Source organism: Carcharodon carcharias, chromosome 14, assembly GCF_017639515.1.
Source record: "Carcharodon carcharias isolate sCarCar2 chromosome 14, sCarCar2.pri, whole genome shotgun sequence".
Taxonomy (NCBI): Eukaryota; Metazoa; Chordata; class Chondrichthyes; order Lamniformes; family Lamnidae; genus Carcharodon; species Carcharodon carcharias.
Window position 1 is genome coordinate 137,140,561 of NC_054480.1, and position 20,596 is coordinate 137,161,156.

Sequence of the window (20,596 nt, forward strand, 5' to 3'; positions counted from 1 at the left end):
CCCAAACTTCAACAGTGTAGCATTTTCCTTCCTTTAATCCCTACAGTGAGCCACAGCATGATAGGGCCTGCAGCCCTCTAGCACCTCAACCAAGTGGTCATTTTGCACTCATGGGCTTACCCAGCAGGAGTTAGAACAACTTAACGTCTGACAACTTTTTTTAAATTCGATCTCGGCCTCAAACAAACCATGTTCCCACAGACAAGTTCAAGGATTGCTAAACAGTGACCAGATACAATCACAGCATCTCCAAGCCCTGCTCAGCTGCGATTTGCTAATTTGAACCTAAACCAAGGTTTGAGCACGGGACTTCTCTGTCCTTGCAGTTCACACCACCCAGCACAATGCATTTATCAGCTGGGCCAATGGGACTTGTTTCTGGCCTGATTTTTTCAGGCGGCGGGCAGGCTGACTCGGTGGGACCAGTCACGGAGCTGATCGTCACCCGCGATCGGCTCCACGCCACCATTTTACGCAGATCATCTTTTTCAATTGACGACAGCATCCTGTTAGTGGCAATTACCATTCACCTAGGCACTACATGGTGGCAGCGTGAAATGCCTTGCTTAATCCGTTGCTCAAATTTGTGAGCTAATTTGTCTATCCAGGGTTGTGGTCAGAGAGCTAGAATGAAAAGGTTCCATATAAATAGTTATTCCATCATCTGTAAACTTTTTAATCTCGATTTGCCTCTGGATCTCAAGAGAGCAACCTACATGTTTCAATCCCGTGACTGGGAAGTGATGATGCCAGGGACCACTTCACACAAAGCACAATGAAACTATTGAACTCTATCCTCCAAATGACAGCAGAGGCTGGGGATCAATGGATGAACTCTTGATAGCCAATGGTGTTGATGGGTTATGGAACCAAGCCAGCTAAATGGAGTTGAAATAAAAGATCAGCCAGGGTCTAACCGAAAGACAGAAAAGGATCGAGATCTTGAATGGCCTACTCCTGCTCTGTGACAGATTAGGAAACCCTGGAAAAACATTACAGTTGCTTCGAGATGGACTGTTTTATAGTATTGCATCATCAGCTGCACAAAATCTACATGTCATGATTCAATACATTATTAGTAATATCCTGAAGCAGCTGTTCTCAGTGGGGGTGGGGTGGGGGGGGGTGGGGGGGGGGGGGGGGGGTGGTGAGGGCAAGGCGTAAGGCAGAGAAAGAGAGGAGGATGACATAGAACAGTTAACACTGTGTCTTCAAATGTTTTTCTACATTGGAAAAAGGTGCTGTATTAATGCATGTTGTTATACCTGAGCAGATAGATACAGTTTTGTCGGATTCGATCCATGACAGAAACACAATGACAGTTAAGGGTTAAGTAGCATATACATGTGGGATGTTGCCAGGAAGACAGTTTGCCAACACCTCTGAATTTAAAGCTTCCGCTTGCTGAAGAGATAATTCAGGAGTTGGCAGCATTTAACAAGGCGTTATTTACAGTCCCCAAGGACCAACTATGATGGATTTCCTACATTTGTCCTGTGTAAGGCAGCAGCACTTTTGGGCCACAGTTCCTGCTGCACTTACACTCATTAATAAATCATTTACAGGCTATTTGCGCTCACCATGGGAAATCAAAAATTCTCTACAATATCGCAAATGGATTATTTGCAACCTAATTTGTCTTTATTATTTTTGCAGTTGGGCAGACAGTTAAATGGCTTTTGCATTAACACAATCTAAAAGTACAAGGGCCAAAAATAAAATGATCCAAAAAAATGATACTTTTCTCTTTTACAGGAGGAAACCGCATGTTTTGGCTATGATCATTCATTACAATCATCAGGAGTTTGAACTCAGCCACTCCTTCCAGAAAAAAAAAAACCAAACAAACGAGTTCACCCTCCGCCCCATCAGAAAACACTTCTATTCTTGCATCATCATTATGTCCAGTTTTGGAGCCGCTGCTATGCTGCTGGTCTCCATCAGTGCCTAGGCTGTACCCCCTGTAATGTTTCACAATGAACAAATGCACAGGCCAGCTCTCATTCCAAAGCACATCAAAACCAATGAAGTACTTCTGAGAATGTTGCTATGTGGAAGAGGCAGCCAATTTGCACACAGCAAGCTCCCTCAAACAGCAGTATGAATAATGACCAGGTAAATCAATTTGTGTGACGTTGATTGAGTGGTAAATATTGGCTGGGGCACGAGGAACAACACCCCTGCTCTTCTTTGGAATAGTGTCATGGGATGTTTTATGTCCACTTGAGAGGTTTAACTTCTTAACTGAAAGATGCCTCCTCTAACACTGTAGCACTCACTCAGTACTACACTAGAGTGTCAGTCTAGGTTTTTGTGCTCAAATCCCTGGAGTGGGACTTAAACCCACAACCTGGTGATTCAGAGGCAAGTGTGTTAACCACTCAGCCACAGCTAACACAGAAGCAGTTGGCTCTTCAATCCTTAGGCTTGCTCGCACTCTGAGTGCAGCTGGCTTGAGGGAGATGCCTGTCCACAGTGGATATATTCATATACTGTAATAGTGCTTAAGATCGTTGACACAGACTGGGAGCCTCAATGTGGTTAGAATCTCTAGATTAAACACAGACCCAACTGGTTAAGACTTAGCGCAAGTTCCAATTACCTAGTTAAAACAACAAATAGGTTATGCGATTTTACAAAGAGTTACCACTTCCTTGTGGGGTGAGTGAGGAAGAGACACCCTAAATGATTCATCAAGTACATGCACTTTCAGCCAAGGGCAGAGCTACAACAGAATCCCTAGCTTTACTAAGGAGTCCAAAAGCACACAGGGCAAACCTGTAGCAGCCAATCACCACCTATACCATTTGCAGGAGGTCAGGAGAACAAGAAGGGGTTAATCTTCTTGATTATGACGCCAGTACCATGTCAACAACGCAGTTACCAAAAAAAAAGTAGCCGGGGAGGGTAGGGGGAGAAGAGAGAAATGGAAATTTGATGAGCACTCAAACTATTTCCAGATAGCCCACTAAAAAAAAATCCAGACAGGTAGCAACCCCATGTGCAAGGAATGTGACCTGCACCAGTGGGGCATAACACACATTTCAAAAATGGGGAAGGAGAAAGAGTTCAACAAGTACTTGCCAATGGTGCTAATTAGCTGCTTAGTGACCAATTAACACTGACAGGATCAGGCAGATTATCTCTCAATATCATTTACTGAGTTAGACATCTCATAAAAGCTTCTCCAGGTTTGGCTATTTAAACTGACGTGCAATGAAGCTCTCGCACTGTATTTTATATCACCCTTCATTATGTCACCCAGCACATATCTCAAAAGTGAAGTACAGTGGTTGCTATGCAGTTAAGGTTGCCAACCCGGGCTGGACATATTCCAGGAGACGTCAGCGGAAGCGGTTTCAGGGTGCGGGAGCAACCCTTCAATACTGGCAGGTCACCCACTTGATTGAAGTTCGGCATCTGAAAACAATCCACTCAACAGGATGAACTTGCAGCCTGCTAGATTCAAGAAAAGTAGAGAAAACAATGGCTATTCACCAGACTAAACAGGTGTAAACTTTAACTACTAAAACTTTGCAGATTGTGCTTTTCTGATCTCATTTCAGTTCCATGTTGGACATTGTTCATCCTCTCAGCTAATTTGTTTTTTTTAAAAAGCATGATTCTGTTTCTATCACTCTGCTCTTCACGTCTGCACACAAATGAACCTTGCTGAAGCAAAAAGGTCCACGAAGACATTAAAAGTGGCTAGTAAATCATGGGTGGCAAAGAATTTATTTTATTTTTCACACCAGTAAATCTAAATAGCCACAACTAAAACCTGTTTGTAATACAGACAGAACTCACCAGTACACAGAGGCACAAGTACGCTTGTAGATAAGACTCAATGAAGAAAGCATGGATTTCTGGCCAGGACCTATGCAGAAGGGATGATGAGAGTTTCTGAGCGCAAGTGCAGTATATCGAGTTGGAGGTTGTGTCCATGTGACACACTTATCAAGAACAGAGAAGGCTGAAAATGCAGCCAGCCCTCATTTAATGTTGCTCCGTTTAACTTAGTTTCGCTTTAACGACGGTAAGTTAATGGGACAGGTAATCTCGTGGAGCGCCACGAAATTCATTTTAACGTCGTCTCCCTCATGACCCGATTGGCGTCATTTTGGTGCAGCCTCTTCCCCGCTCCCCAGCCCACCCTCTTGCAGAACCTCTTACTCTCTGACTCGCCCTCTTGCTGCTTCCTACTCCTGGACCTGGGTTCCATTCAAGATCCAGGAGCAGAAGTACTGAGCCAGGGCTGCTACAATCCATTTTTTAAAAAAAAAAACAACTGCTAGAGCTGCTCTGCTCGATCCTCTACTCTCCAGCCCTTGCTCACAGTGAGGGCTCAGGAGAGAGAAACAGCGAGCAGGGACATTTTAAAAAAAAACACATGGGCTGGAATTTTCCAAACCTTCCCGCCAGCGGGATCTTCCAGTCCTGCCGAAGTCAATGGACTTCTGAATGGCAGGCCACGTTTTCCAGCCCCACCCCCACTGCGACATGGCATGAAAACTCCACCCATAAATTGTCACATGGATTGCAACATCGTGATTTTCAGGAACGGCAACCACAACTTTTAAGTGAGGACTCACTGTACGCAACAGTTGTAGTGAGAAAACAGCATTCCAATCTCCCGGAATGCTTTCTTTGGCCGCAATGAGATTAATGTTGATTCCAGTAGACTCCTGGCCATTCCGAGGGGGTTGGAAATCTTACAATGTAGACAAACCTTTTCTAAGTACCGGGCCACCATGAGGACTGCAGCAGTAGAGATTAGTTCTTAAATCCATGCACAGTTGCCACATCTGAGTTGCCCTTGGTGAATTAAGTGTCACTAATGATCAACTTACAGATCCTCTGGTTCTCCAGCACCAATTAGAACTGAACTGGCGGTGGCCAAATGCCTCAAGATTGAGATCTGGCAGCCCACAGGCTGACAACTCTCCTGAGATTCGGACCCAAGCGATGTGAAATTTTTAAGAAAAATGTGCAAAGAACAAACGATAACACAAACAGCAGCCAGAACAAAACCCAAAGCTAAGTAAACTCAGAAGACAGCAAAATAACAAATCTCAGAACAACCCTTCACCATTGTTGCCACGCTTATGCTCAGCCAGGGAAGCCAGCCAGAAAAATACAGGGAGATTGGGGAAACATATGGCATATAGGAAGTCTGGTGGTAACAGAAGAGCACTGAATCTCTCCTGCATGCAAACAGCTGAGAACTATGCAATGCTGCTTCAGGACTACCTTCGCCTGGGTAGAAGGTCAACCCTCTACTCAAATTCAAGATCGCAATGCAAACTCAAAGAAGAAAGCACCTTCATATTTGATTTAAGACAAGCTGTTAAATCAGTTTCATTACTTATAGAACCTGGACCGCAAAACTGTATACTGAAGATTCTTTATGGGAGGGTTGGGTGGGGGAGGGCTGTAACAGGATGAAAAAATTATAATAGATTACATTTGCAAATAAATTGATTACAGTACATAAACAGGAGCATCATGTTACTCCATTTACCAGGTGGCAATGCTTCTTTTAATTATCACCTCAAGCCCAAAAAAAAACATATATGTGATTCAAGCAGCAAGGTTATCTGTCAACCTGACCCAAATGGTCTCCAAATTTGGCTCAGATGTAGTTTTAACTAAAAGAGAAAGTAGCAATTTTTTTTTTTTGGCTTGTGGTGGGGGGCTCTGACCAATTTATTGCCCATCCTTACTTGCCCAGAGAAGGTGGTGGTGGTAGGTTTACCCCTTGACCTGTTGCACTCTATTGTGGTGTTGATCACCCCCAAAAATGGTATTAGAATGGGAGTTTGAAGAATCTTAACCAACGTCAGATTGGAGTGCGATTTGGCATGGGGTGTTGGGGTGGGAGTCGATAGTGTTCCCATAGGAAAACACTCAAATTCTGACACATTAGCAACCCAGCTAAATCCATTTCCCATTAACTGAGAGATTCTAAGCTTCCTTCTGCAGTTTTACCAGTGTTTCCAGTTTGCTAGTTAGTCCATTTAGAAAAGTTAATAAACTATTAAATAGTGATGAAGATCCAATTTTACAGACTAAATGGAGAGCACTGCACGCTGACTGGATACACACATTTTATTTTTAAATCTCTTCAAAAATAAGCAATGCTAAGTGCTAGGAAATGGAGCTCTTCATTACAGTTATTACAGTCAGCATGAAGCACTTCTAGCTCAGGCATAGCACAGCCAAATGCAGTCTCACCAACGTGCCTCAGACGCAATCTCAAAAAGAGCACCCAATACCGAATCAGTGCTATATGGCTTCAGTTCATGGTCAATCTGTGCTGAATCAACAGCAGGCTTGATGTGTAGGCCCATAAGTGCACCAGGAACTGGATCAAACACATTTACATACGATCTTTACATTCTACAGATAGAAATGGATTTCTTTCCCGTCAGTCTCCACTGAATTCGGGCGCAAGAGAATTAAAGCACCTGGGGACAAAATCTGCTTTCCGCACCCATCATTCTCAACAGGCAGTGAACTTAGCATCTTTAATATACTAACACCAGCTACATCAAAACACTGAAATCTCTAAAAAAAAAAGTCAGTAGTTTCTACTTCCGTTCAAACTAATTCAAGTTGCAATGGAATACGCAATTACAACTCTTGGGGTAAGGGTGAGGCCTCATGAGCAAATCTTAGTGAAAAAGAATGTAATTTTAACATCAGAGGCCGGAAACACAGGCGCACAACTCTTGTTGACATAGGGAAAGTCAAACGCAACTAAACTAGTTTCTACAAAACCTCGACTTTCTTTCCAAAGAAAGCTTTTCTTCTTTCAGCAAAAGAATAGGAACATAAACCACACCCCCCCCCCCAAAAAAAAAGCCTACACAACCACTAGAGGATATAAAGACAGCATTCATAGACTGACTACAATGAACTGAAATCATTATTATTGCCTTGTGAAGTTACTAATGGACTGTATAAATATTGCATAAGCCTACTTAATTCGATGCACTAAGGATCTGCCATATTAACTCAACAACATTTTGGCCACTATTCAGACAGACAGCTAAAGACAGGTTCCTTCACCATTACAGTATAATTGAGCTCTACCTGGAGAAAGGCCAGTTGCTGCAAAGCTGTTAAGAATCACAGCTGAATTAATTTGGCAGTTTTCACCTTGGCTCCTTTAGACCTGGGTAGAGATTGCTTCATAGCGCCGGAACTGAACGTGAAATCTACACTAGTCTCAAGATGGGTTCGGTTTCCACAGATGCAGGTTAAGAGATTATGTAAACGTCAAACCGTCAAGATTGGTGGAGGAAACAACAGCAACAAAAAAAAAAAATGGCTCTTGTTCAGGAACCAGAAAGTGTAACTCCAAAATCTCTCTGAAGTCTGGAACTATTTCATCTTTGCCTAAGCTGATTTGGATTGCTGTGAGCACTCCAAACACAAAAAAAAAGAACCGGGACAGAATTGTCGAATCACTTCAGAGGTCAGGAATTTGAGAGAAAACCGAAGATAACATGCACTTGACACAAGGCACAAGGTTCCAGAAGAGCAGTTAAACCACATAATCAGGATGCATTATGCATCAACACAACTCTGGCCTTAAAGCTTAGTATTTCCACTAAACATGTCACGTAAGATTTTGGATCCATGCAAAACCTGGATTTCTTTTGCAAAAATGTAATCCAAATCCACTCAAGTTGAACATGAGCAGAGTGGAGAGTCACATCTACTTATCAATGAGTAGCAGGCGCCAGGCAGATTCTCCTCCTTTTGATGACTTCGTTATTCTTTCCCCCCTCGCTCACTTCCATATGCTCAAAAAGCAAAAAACTTTTTAACCTATAAACACACAGAATAAATGTTTCCTTTTAGCTGAGGTACCTGCGGTCCAAGGACATGAGTGGTTGGGGAGGGAAAACAAGATGTGAAGATGGACATTAATGGTGGCCCCAGAAGGGAAGGAATCAATTTTGAACGCCAATCCCCAATTGTAACTCCAGCGTCCAGCAACTCATTTTCCTTGTAAAATGTTTAATTCAGAAGATCAGGACAATGCAGGATCCTTCTACAGACTGGTAGATGTCACAACTTTTACACAGAATAGAAGATGAATTTAACAGTCTTTCCCATATTCAAATCAGGTGCCTGTGTGAAGTCACGAAAGTTCGCCACTGATTTGTACTTCCCACTTGTTGCTGATATGGGGGAAAGAACATTTTCTGATGCCAATCCATTCATGGAACGTAAGCATCGCTGGCAAGTCCATCATTTGTTGTCCATCCCTAAGTGCCCTGGAGGACAAGAGTATGGCACAGCAGGAAGCTCCTTTATGCTCTGCATATCACATCCCTCAACAGGAAAACACAAGAGATTCATTAATGCTATTTCACAACACCTAGGCTTCAAAGCTAAGTAGGGGAAAGTTGAAAATGATAAAAAAAAAACCTTGGCTGCCCATTTGCTCGGAGCGGTTCCTGTACTTAACCAACACTGAACTCCCAGGTCATGAAACACCTAGAGGAACAAAACACTTTCTGCAGCAACGACTGCCCAACATGGCAAGGTTATGCAATATCTACCTGCCCAACAACAGACTTACTTCACCAGCAAGGCAGAAGCTGAACTCCTGCGAAGAGCCTGGTGTTTTGTTGGCCCAGTCTATACATCTAACTTCATTTCAGTAGGAATGTTAAAAATGTTTCCACTTCAGCAAATTTGTAATTAAAATTTTATTTAACTGGTTCCAAGGGCAAGGTATCAAAGTCTGCCAGCTTGCAACTAATGTACAAACAAGTTTAATGGGAACTAACTAGCAGCGGGGAACACTTGGAACTCATGCATGCCCCACTAACCCCTTCAGCCATTTCCCTTATTAGACTGGTATATACAAAGATTTAGTGTATGAATTAGGGAGCATATATTAGTTAATGTGTTTCGTGCATTCTCCTGAAGCCTAGCAACCAGAGAACACTAACTTTTACACTGCTCACGCAATATGAGGCTACGTGGTTTATTAGAGAGCTTTTAAAACGGTGGCTGCGGCATTTTAATTCCTTGTAGCATTACAAATGGCTGTGTGTTACTGAAATAAATTCATACCCAGAGCTGTTAACAAAAATTAAAGAATTAAAAAGGCTGTAAAATAAGCAAACTGTGAAACGTACATGTTGGCAGAGATCACGATGAAGCTTTTGTTCAAAGTTTTAATAGCGGAGGGTCACTGTGCATCCACAGAAATATTCAAAAGCTGCAATAGAAATGCCAGGGCCGAGGAGCTCATGTCAGTGTTTACCCGAGGGAGGGGGGTAAACAGTGGGGGGTGCGGGATGGAGACAGAGAGAACGAAAGAAAGTTGGAGGGATGAGAGAGAAGGGGGAGGGGTGGGGGTGGGAGAGGGAGGCATGAGGAGGTTAGAGGGGGAAAAATGGGTGTTGTCCTTACAGCACAGAAAGTTATGCAGAGATTTAACAGAGGTGTTCAAAATGTCGCAAGGTTTTGATAGGGACAAGTGGTTTCCATTGGCAGGGGACTAATAACCAGACACCATAGATAGAAAAAGTAACTGGCAAAAGAACCAGAGAATGAGAGCGGAGGAGGATTTTCTTTTGCAACAATGCAACAAGTTAGGATATGGAATCTAATACAAAGCCCGAAAAAGGTTGGTAGAAGCAGATTCAGTAGTTATTTACATACTTATAAATGCTTGGAAAGGAAAAATGTGCAGGGCTATGGAGGAAGGGTGAGGGAGGGGACCTAAATGAATAGCTATTTCAAACAGCTGACACTGGCGCAATGGGCCGAATGGCCTGCTTCTGTGCTGTATGATTCTATTATTTACCTGTCCTCTTCCCATATCCCTTTAGCCCCTTTTTCTTTATCCACCTACCGAATCTAATCTTTAACGTTGATAACAGCGGCTGCTTCAAAATAGTTTTTCATTGGCTGTAAAGTGCATCGAGACATCTTGTGGCCGCGAAAGGTGCTACATAAATTCAAGTTGTTCTTCATCAAATTCAGGTGTTGTCTTTTAATGTCCTGGGAGCCTGTACTTCTAAAATCCCTCTGTTCATCCACAGCACTGAGATGACTACTATTTTCTTAAGAACCCAAAACCTCTTGCTCTTATTTTGAATTCCACTTCCTGGTTTTTAAAACTCATTCCCCCATCTTATCACTATCTCTTTGCCGCTTTCTTTAGTCTCTAAAGACTCTAAAGGCTATTATACCTTCCTACTTTGGCATCACGTTGACACCACACCCTCCAGGTCTATACCCAAATCATTGTTATACGCAGTAACCAGAAGTAGCCCCCTATCTGAACCGAATGGGTCGCCACAACCCATTGCTGAAAAACTGCCTTTAACTCTTGCTATTCTTTCCCCCCCTTACCAATTTTAATGCAGCCTCCTATCCTCCCCTTAACCCTAATTTTAATCTTCCCTAGTAATCTGCCATGCGCTGACTTGTCAATAAGTGTTTCTAAAGTACATGCACATTACTGGAAAAGTGCAGCTCCAAGACTGGATAGGCTGGGGGTGTTCTCCTTGAAACAGAGGAGGCTGAGGGGAGATTTGATTGACATGTACAAAATTATGAGGGGCCTGAGTAGAGTGGATGTGAAGGGTCTATTTACTTTAGCAGGGAGGTCAGTGACTAGGGTACATAGATTTAAAGTGCTGGGTAGAAAGATTAGAGAGGAGAGGAGGAAACAATTCTTTCAGCCAAAGGGTGGTCGGGGTCTGGAACTCTCCGCCTGAAAAAGGGCAGTACTGGCAGAAACACTCAACTCATTAAGGCGTCTGGATATGCACTTCAGGTTCCATAGCCCTGCAGGTCACGGACCAAATGCTGGAAAGAGGGATTAGACTGGGTGCCTCATTTTTCATCCGGCACAGGCACAACGGACCAAGTGGCCTCTTACTGCGCCATAAACTTCCTATGATTCTACGATTACATTCACTGCTTCGCCCATGTTTGTCATCCCCTCAAAGAATTTTATGATGCCTTTCAAAACTAACTATTTTCTCTTTTAATTGAGCTATGTTGTAAATTTTATTAACGTCTCTAACATCCCTCCTATCACAGACCTTATACTCACTGGCCTGTAATTAGCCTGATTAGCTCCATGTCCTCTATAAGCATGGGTACCACGTTGATCATTCTCCAGCCCACATCAGTAAGAACTCTCTAGGGCCTCAGCTATTTCCTCCCTCACCTCCGTCGAGATCCTAGGATGCATCCTGCCAGCCCCTGGCGTTTCATTTTCCTTTAGCCCAGTATATAAATTTTTTCTGAACCTTTTTAGATAAATTCGTTAAACTCTTCCCTGGATTTACAGTGAACACAAGTTCAGTTTTGAGGTGAACTGAAAGAGTAAGTACACTGAGTAATGGCCTAATCTGACTCTAGAATGAATATGAGCAAGGTTCCCTCTTACAAAGATCAAATTTCAGGCTGACTCAGGGTACACTCTGCATATATCAATAGAACTAGTGTCGAGGTGAAGCAAAACTGTTTTGGGTTGATACAATGGTAGTGGTTCAAATGCACCCTTTAAAGCATGGAGAAATACTCCCAAGATCTTATGGATGGTTACGTTTGCACATGAAGGAATACTGTTATTTGATTCCAAGTGAGGGCAATTTTATCCTAACCCTTTTTGCTTTACCCCCTTTCACTTCTTGGCATTAGACACAGACAGTCATTGCTATAGCAATAAAAATCTAAAGCTTAAGTTTTAAACCAACTTCCCACTCTTACTTTCAAGGCAGAATCGCAGACCCACATTTTGTTAGTCACAGCAAGGTCCTGCAGTTTATATCTGAGAGTGCAGCCAACAGCAGGGGAAGCACCATCACAGTCACACTACAGAAGTGTCAAGTGTGACTCGTTGGTAGCACTCTCACCTCTGAGTCAGAAGGTTGTGTATTCAATCCCCACTCCAAACTCTCAAGCACAAGATCAATACTGACAATCCCAGTGCAGCACTGAGCAAATGCTCCACTATCTAATGTGTCACCCAATGTTGCCAAACTTGCCCGCACAGGTCTGTAGTTACTACACAATTGCAGGAAAGAATGTTAAGAGGATGCATTGCTGCATCCTATGGACAAGTTACGAAGAGGTTGCACCTGTCCTCTCAGGTGGACATAGACAATCTCATGATACTACTTTGAAGGGCGGGGCAGTTGTTCCTGTCTAACTAAATACAGATTATTTGATCATTATTGGCATTGCTGTTTGTGGGGCCTTGGTGTGCACAAAATAGCTGCCATATTTCCTACAGTACAACAGCAAATATACTTCAAAGAAAAAATGTACTCAATTGTTTGCAAAGTGCTTTGGGATGCTCTGAAAGGGAACTGCATAAATAATTGAAAGGCCAGTATTTGAGTGCACAAATTGGTGCCCTTAAGCTGAACCCAAACCTTCAATCTTTGAAAAGCGAGCCAATATTTTAATGCTAACTTAACCCCATTTTCCCCTCCTTAGCCTGGAGGGTAATCATGGTGGCTACAGGGGCAGCCTTGCAATCCCAGCAGGATGTTCCACTTGCACGGGGGGCGGGGGGGGGGGAGCACAATTCAGAGAATCAGAAGCACAATCTCCAAACCGCATTCGCCATCTCCATGGCTCTCCAATGGAATGCAGCATCATGAGGTGACCCCTACGAGCAAAGATCAGTTAAACAAATGGCAGGCACCTTGCATAGACTAGTATCACACCACAGAAACCACTTAAACACCAAACCACTCGAGACGGGATTAATTTTCCTCCAATATTTTCCCTTCACTGCTTGAAAATGCTAGGGGAAAGTTGTTCAGTCACTGTGGGGTGAACAACTTACATTCACATAGAGCCAAAGCGCTTCACAGGAGTACTATCAAATAACATTTCACACCAACCTATGTAAGGGAGTATTGCGATTGGTGACCAAAAGCTTGGACAAAGAGGTAAGTCTTAAGAAGCAAAAAAGAGGTGAAAAAGAGGTTGATGGGCAACTGAAAGCACCACGACCAATGCTGGGGAAAACTTAAATCAGGGATACGCCAGAATTGAAGGGGGCACAGAGGTTTTGGAGTGTTGAAGGAGGGATAGGGAGGGGTAAGACCATGGGGGGATTTGAACAAGAATGGGAATTGTAGGTCTGGAGGGAAGTTACAGAGATACAGGAATGAAGCTGTGGAGCCAATAGGGCTACTGAACCATACTACCAGCATCAGTAGCCACACAAACTATACAGCCTGTTTATTACAATCTTAAGGCAATTTGAGCCTTGCATCCAGTTCTCATCACCCAGACTGCAGGAGACCTTTTGGCTCAAATGCAAGGTGCCTGCCATTCATTTAACTGATCTTTGCTTGTAGGGATCGCCTCATGATGCTGCATTCCATCAGGGAGCCATGGAGATGGCAAATGTAGTTTGGAGATGGCAAGCATGAGGCTACCAGCTGACTCACAGTATCGGAGAATTGAGTCACGGGAAAGACTGGAAAACCTTGGGCTGTTCAGCTTTGAGAGAGACAACTAGAGAAAGAGACAGAGCCTGGGGAGATGCATAAAATAAAAAAGGCACTGAAGGCAAGTTATTAGAACACCAGCAGTCCCCATAATGGGATCCCTGGCCTTCCCAGTCAGTTCAGCAACACACCGTAGGCAGGAGGGGAGAATTAGTCACAAATGGGCTGAATCCTCCGAGGGATTGCATTCACTGGTTGGTTCCTGTTTCTTCTCAAAAACCCTAAAATGGAGCTCCACATTTCTGGCCCAGAATTTCAAACTGGGCCTCTTCAGAGACGTGTAGCGTACTGTTCAGGCAGTCCTCCTTCATTGTACAGGATCGACGAAGGAAGCCAAGCCACAGCCCTTTTCTTGCACAAGCTGTCGTATTCCAGTAAGTTTAGAAGTCCCATAGCCATTTGTAAGCGGGTGTAGGGGTAGGGTGGCTTGAGGGGAGCAGGGCAGGGGGAGGTAGTCAGGTAGTCCAGTGGGGAGTTTAGGGGTTGAGGGAGGTCAGCAGTACGGTTATCCAGGACTGGTTTTTTGAACTGGTTTTACTCCTTTTAACTTTTCCTAGATAACAATTATGGTAATTGAGTCAGAGCCATCCGACGTTTCTGATTTGAATTCAGAGCTTCGATGGGCTCCATATGCAGGAGAGTCCAAACTTCCTAAGCAATTCCCACTTAAATCAGTGTGTCAGGAGTTCTGATGGGTCCCGCAGCGTGTCTGGGAGGGGGTACCCCCAAGGTACGGCCATCTGGAGATCGGAATCTTTATTGTCAACACCAGATCCAATACAGTGCAAGCTTTCAGACTCAAACACTGTTGCACCAACTCAGCTTTCCCGTCAAAATTTTAGCTTCAATTTACAGCATTTTTTCTTTTAAGGTCTACGAGCCTTTATGGCAATATAATTTATTATGTGACGGGAGAAGGGAAAAGTAGAGGGTCCTTTCCATGAAAAAGAAAGATGCAATGTGGGTTTTGTCACCCAATTACAAAGCAAGCGCTTCTGGCTTTGTTTAACAGAGGCGGCACTTGCCCTTTGGTGTGTCTGTTTAGGATAAAATAAACGCATCGCATATGAAACAGGTTTTAAACCAGAATCAGCTGCTCTTGGAACCAGTTCCCTCTGGCTAGGAGGCCGCAGAGACCAAGCTCAAACTCCAGGGGTGCCCTGCGGAAATAAAGCTGACACCAACTCCAGTGCCTGGCAGTGCATAGTCTGATTAACATGTGTGATCTAAGACTAAAAGCATACATTTCACATCTTTTTGTGCAGGCCCACCAGAGACACGTTAACAACCTTTGGCACCACCCTCCCCAGGTTAGTTTGAAAATTCCCCTGGGTGGAGATACTGAAACAAGAGTTGCACGCAGCTTTTATACATCAGTGCATAATTCAACTGTCAAAAGGAGAACACATTACTACGATCCAGCATACATGCACAGTTGTTTAAAAAGGTCATATTTGGGTCTCCACATTTTCCAATGGGAGTAGGGAGATCTATACAGGTTCAAAGTCTGGCCATTAGTTTCCTATGGGTAGATCAAGCCCACGGTCTACCTCCAGATGAGAAATGCTAATATATGACACAATTGATGATGTACTACTGACAGTCAGTCGTATGTTAGAGTAGAGAGAGAGAAAGAGACAGAGAGAGAGAGAAAGAAGGAAAGAGAGAGAGGGAAAGAGCGAAAGAAAGGAAAAGAAAGGAGAGCACGAGCGAGATTGGAATCATGCCCAGGAGCAACATGCCATGATCCTTGGCTGGACCTCGGGTTGTTGGGGGTGGGGAAGATCTGGTTAGGGACCAATAATGTTTTGTTTAAAAGCAGATAAAGTTTGGAGATTCAAGATGTGTACTAAGTGAATAAAGCCATAAGATTCCACAGGTTTCAAACAAACAAAACTAAACTTTACTATACAAGTTCAGAAAGATTAAACCATTTACGACATCTACCTTATACTCCAACATTCAGGGCAAGCACACGGTATGTGAATTAACAGGTGAACTGTGGTTGAATACACCACACTACACAATAAATGACAGATGCCACCAAAACAGATTCCATGGATTTCTCAACAATCCACCGTGATGTTTGTCACATTCGAAGCCAACCAATCTCACTGAAAATTCGGGTGGAATCATCCGGTCCCGTTGGTGGTGGGCATCATGGTGAGGTTGAGTAGACAATATGGCGAGAAGACCAAAAATCGTCTTTGCACCATTGTGAAACTAGTCTGAGATAGTCTCTGCTTCGCTCGTCAATGGTGGGCCATGTTTCCCGCACCCGCATGTCAGGAACCAACACTTTAGCATCTCATAAGCCGATGGCTGGAATCATCTCTGACGCTGGATCATCCGGGCACTCGTGCCAACGTGTTTCACAACTGTACATAAGCGACATGAACCTGGCGAGCTGCACTTCGCTCGGGACTTCAAGGGTTTGTTTGCCTACCTTACTTCGGGCAGCACTCGCAGTCATCAGCGCCAGGCTTCACAGGCAGCACCACATCACCATGAAGGGTTCATGGGCAGATCTTTACTTACCAGGCCAGCCGAAAGGCAGGGGTGGCTTTTCAATGGCTGTAGGGCTAGGGTTTGCTTGGGGAAGTAGCCTCAGGCAAGGGAAGAAACTGCAGGGCGGGCTGTACTGGGGAAGGAGTATCCCAGGCTGTGCGTGGGGCACATGTTGATCTGTGCAAGCAGCCGCAAGATTGTGAGGGCTGAGGAAGCAGTCTCCAGAAGAGACAAGGCAAGATGGAGATGTGAGAGAGTGAGTGGTGATGTCCCTTGAGCTGGCAGTGAGTGAGATGCCAGCGAATGTCTGGTAGCCTTGTGAGGGAGAGAGTTTAGAGTGAGATGGTTGCCTTGCCCTGGTGGCACGGCTGAGATCATTCATCCTTTTTCTGTACTGGATGGCCAGCCTCTTCTGTGCAGTGTTGGCACTGATCACCACTGCCACTGCCTCACAAGCTGGAATGATGAGATTGCTCAATCTCCTCCAGCCAGAGCCGGGGTGGAGGTACATCACAGCGGGCCTCCAAAAAGCAGTCCAGGTGATGGACCATTGAACGCTTCTTGGCTTTCACTGGAGTAGTCCTGGGCTGCAAGCATTGAGAGATGTGTGCACGGTTGCAGTTTAGATACGGCATCTGGAGTGAGGAAAAGTGAGATAATGATGTGGCGAGCGATTCAGAGGCCGCCCGCCAGCGAGGCAGTGTGTTTCCTGTGGCTGCATAATTAATGATATGGGAAGCTGATGATACAGCATGAAAACCGGCCATTGGAGCCGGCAGGCAAAACATCTTTTCTCACGCCCGCTACTGCACTAAGTGCAAATCTGGGACGATTCCGCCCTTCATCTTTCTCACAAGGGTTTCCAACCTCTACCTTTGAAGATCTGTCCTTGGAATTCTTTCCAGAAAGTCACTTCAACTCAGACAGCTTCAATGACAGCCCACCTCGCAAGGTTTCAATCTCACCTTCCGGGATTACCTTTCCCTGGATTCCCGAGTACACTGAAACACTAGCTCACAGGCACAATTTCAGCTCTTCGACCACACCGAGCAGAACACCACTACCCCTAAGGGGTACTACTGCCCCAGTGGCCCAAAACACAGGGTCACTAACCTTCGGCTGCCTTCATGGATCTTCTGGGTTTCTCTCAAGCTCACTCCACTTAAAGTCTGCTAACTGCAGGCCTTTTCATTCTTTCTAACTTAATTGGGACCTCTTCCTGTCCCTGTCCCTTACCTCTGGGACTAAAAACTGACTCCAATCGACTGTTCAAGAAGTGCTATTCACTGACCCTTGAACTGATCTGGTGACATATCAAAACACTCCAAGAGGGTCCCACCCTTGTTACTAGGCAAGGACAAATTACAAATATTGGAATTTCCTGTACTTTAAAGTCTTACGACCTCCACAGACTGCTAACTTACATAGCACACAGAATGAAAGGAGATCACAACAAACATGCCTACTCCATAACCAGTTTAGATGTAGTACTAATAAACAAGTGTTAAGCAGATACCAGAGTATGTCTACAGTCTGTCTGCTAACTAAGTGCCACAACTAGAGACCATGGTAGAAGGACCCATCTCAGAACATGGTGGCAACAGTGGAAACATCAATGTAAAATAACAGTGTTATTGAAGGAACCACAGAGTGAAGAAACTGTTGAAAGTAGCTCAAAATAAGTAAATATGGACAGAAGGAAGCACACTGGAGAGAGGTAACGATGACCGTACCTGGTGAGCTGTCCCTGTCCTTGCCCCACCCAGTTGTCAGCCTCGAGGGCCCGCAGAGAGGCCAGCAGTGGGAGTTATGGAAACAACATATTCTCTGGTACTGAGCAACGTCATGTCTTCACAAAAAAGAGCCAAAGCTCCAAGTCAGTTCCTTTCTTTATGTGGTAGGTCCTGCAGCAGATGACATTTTCCTAAGGGAAGAGATGCAAGAGTCCACTGCGGTCTTTGACTCCATTCTTAACGCCTTTGACACCTATTTAATCCCAAAGCAAAATTTGGTAATGGAATGAGTGTGTTTTAACCAGCGCTCACAACAACCTGGGAACTCAACTGAATTATTTCGAACTGACCTATATCACCCAGCTAGTTCTTGCATGTACAGGGCGCTGAAGGACTAGCTAATCCATGATCGCAATGATCAAAATGGGGGCGTCAGCCTAAAATTTGAAGGTTGAAATATGCTGACACAAACAAGTAGCGTTGCACCGACTGTTTTCTGCCAGTCAAGTCAGTGGCACTTGTTCGGAGTTGAGATGGGGCTCTATTTTCCCCAAGTAAGCTACTCAAGACTGTAGTTTGTTAAAACCATCACTCATTTAGAGCTCTATGTACATCTTAGGAACATTGCGCAAGGTTGGACTTCTCCTCCCTCCAGATCTCTGTTAATTAGTCATGTCTTATTATATCGTAGTTACATCAGCATCATGTGTTTCTGATATGAACCCTTTACTCTGCATCGCCACACTGCCCCCACCAAGTCTTTATATACATCCACCTACAGCGCTGTGGTTTGCTCAAAGTAAGAGGAATATGGCCTTTTGAACAATCTAGATTGCTCATTACCTGAAGCTTATTTAACCCATCTGCACAAACTAGAATCTACCATTACCTCATAGAACCCACATGAGGAATCCTTTTCATACAACTGTCTTTGTGAAGCAAACCCATTTGCTCTCTGCTGTGTTGTTTATTTTCTGTCACTGTACAGTAAAAGAGGGAGGGGTGGGGCGAGGGAGGGTATCCAAGGCACCAAATATGCTGAGCTTTCTTCTCCCGTTATGCTGCTAGGTTAACTGGGCAAATTGATGGCAACAGGCCTGTCTCCTTATCAGGAGCTTTCCCTTTCCCATAACCTCCATCTCTTGAGGAAGGCTCTACATACACCAGCTGTCTTCCTGTACGTCACCTGGGTGGTGATTCTTCACGCACAAGTGAATGTTGCTGGGTTACTCGACTGTCGATTAGTCAGCCAGGCCTAGTCCTGTCCCTGGACAACCTCCGCATTTTCCAGCTATGGAAAGTCGGGTGGGGGAGGGTAGGGCAGAAGAGTGAAAGAACACAGTTCAGTAGATACCAATCAGAGCAGGAAACATGACCTTTTCTTTCCCCCTTCAGCTAGGACACTTTAATTTGAATGGCTCAGTGCCAGCCTTGCTAACAATGAGCCACACTTTCCAGGTTATTATACCCAATTGCTGCCTCTTACTGAGGGAAAGTACAATTCTAGGCTTTCACCTTCTCTTTCTCCCTTCCTCTTTGCTTTCATACGCCTAATAAAAACTTTCACTTAAAATATGAACTTGTCTGTTTTCTTTCAGATCCGGTTAGGACTGATATATCAGCTTTCTCGAATTTTTTTCCCCTGTACTCTTCCCACAATTGAAAAGAAGTCCTTGAGCTGCCAAATTTAGGGCCTTGGATGCTGAGCCTCTTTGTCATGTTTAGTTCAATTGTTACTGAATACCTAGTGATCTTGGCTGACTTTTTCACCCAAGAAAATGAGGCAGCTACCCACGCAATGCCTTTCAGCATCAATTGCAAAATGATCAGAATCCAAAGGATAGTGCATGAAACTGATCTTCAAATCCCTGCTGACATGCAGGGTTGTGTTAAAAAATATATATTTTCAAGCATTTCACACCACCACACAATACAAATGAAGGGAACAAAATGTGAGGTGCATGGGGATTAACAAGCAATAGAAATTGCTGTCAGCTGACTCGATTCAGACTCTGAACACCAAGTTGCATCTCAGTACTTCTAACACAATTACAAGAGGCAAAAAAAAACCACTGGGGAATAAAACAGCAAAGTAAGCGATTCAGTGCTGGAGGGAAAGCTCCACAGTTACAGCATTACAAAGTACTAGGGAGCCCAATTACTGCTTAAAGACAAATCCAGCAGGATGGTTTTCATCATTTATTAGAACTCCCAATGAATGCCTTGATCAATTGGCTTTTTGATCCATATGATCATAGGCAAGAATATTAAGAGCTATGGAACCAAGGCAGATAAACATAGAGTTAAGATGTGGATCAACATTTTGCTGTCAAAATGTGTTTAATGGGCTGAATGGCCTATTGCATCATGTGCAACCTCCATCAGGAGCTACTTGGATGCAAACCTCCATCAGGAGCTACTTAGATGCAAACCCTCCAGAACATAAGTTCACTTAGGAGCTTAAGAAATTCACAAACCTGAAAGGAGTCCTCAGTGACTTCCCCATAGTTCTAGACTTTCCCTCTTGGCAGGGGGAAAACAAGCACTCCCCACCTGTCCTGTCAAGCCCTCTGAGAATCAATCTAGTGAACCATTGTTGCACTCCCAAGCATATCATTCCCAAGTTACAATGGTAATAGTACTCCAGCTGCAGTCTCATCAGGGCCCCATAGCAGACTTTATCCAAACACAGCAAGACCTGGACAACATCCAGGCATGGGCTGACAAACGGCAAGTAACATTCGCGCCACTAAAGTGTCAGGCAATGACCATCTCCAACAAGAGAGAATCCAACCATCACCCTTTGATTTTCAATGGCATTACCATCACTGAAACTCC

General features: G+C 44.2%; 1 protein-coding gene across 11 annotated transcripts in view; it reads right to left on the bottom strand.

The window, feature by feature from the left end:
- The window catches only part of LOC121287469 (transducin-like enhancer protein 1), a 163,492-nt gene that overhangs the window by 91,589 nt on the left and 51,307 nt on the right, over positions 1-20,596 (bottom strand). Inside the window, exons 1-2 of one of the 11 annotated variants that reach the window (XM_041205391.1) lie at positions 4,412-4,420; positions 3,808-3,877 (exon numbers count right to left, since the gene is read on the bottom strand). The exons of 4 other annotated variants lie outside the window; for them this stretch is intronic. Coding sequence is in view for 5 of the 7 variants with exons in the window: in XM_041205384.1 (XP_041061318.1) it covers positions 3,808-3,945 (138 nt within the window). In the remaining 2 variants the exon portion in view is untranslated. Of the gene's footprint in view, positions 1-3,318; positions 3,452-3,807; positions 3,950-4,411; positions 4,421-7,095; positions 7,362-7,878; positions 8,322-20,596 lie in introns of those variants that run through there. 6 more of the 11 variants (XM_041205387.1, XM_041205389.1, XM_041205388.1 and 3 more) reach the window with 6 other exon arrangements.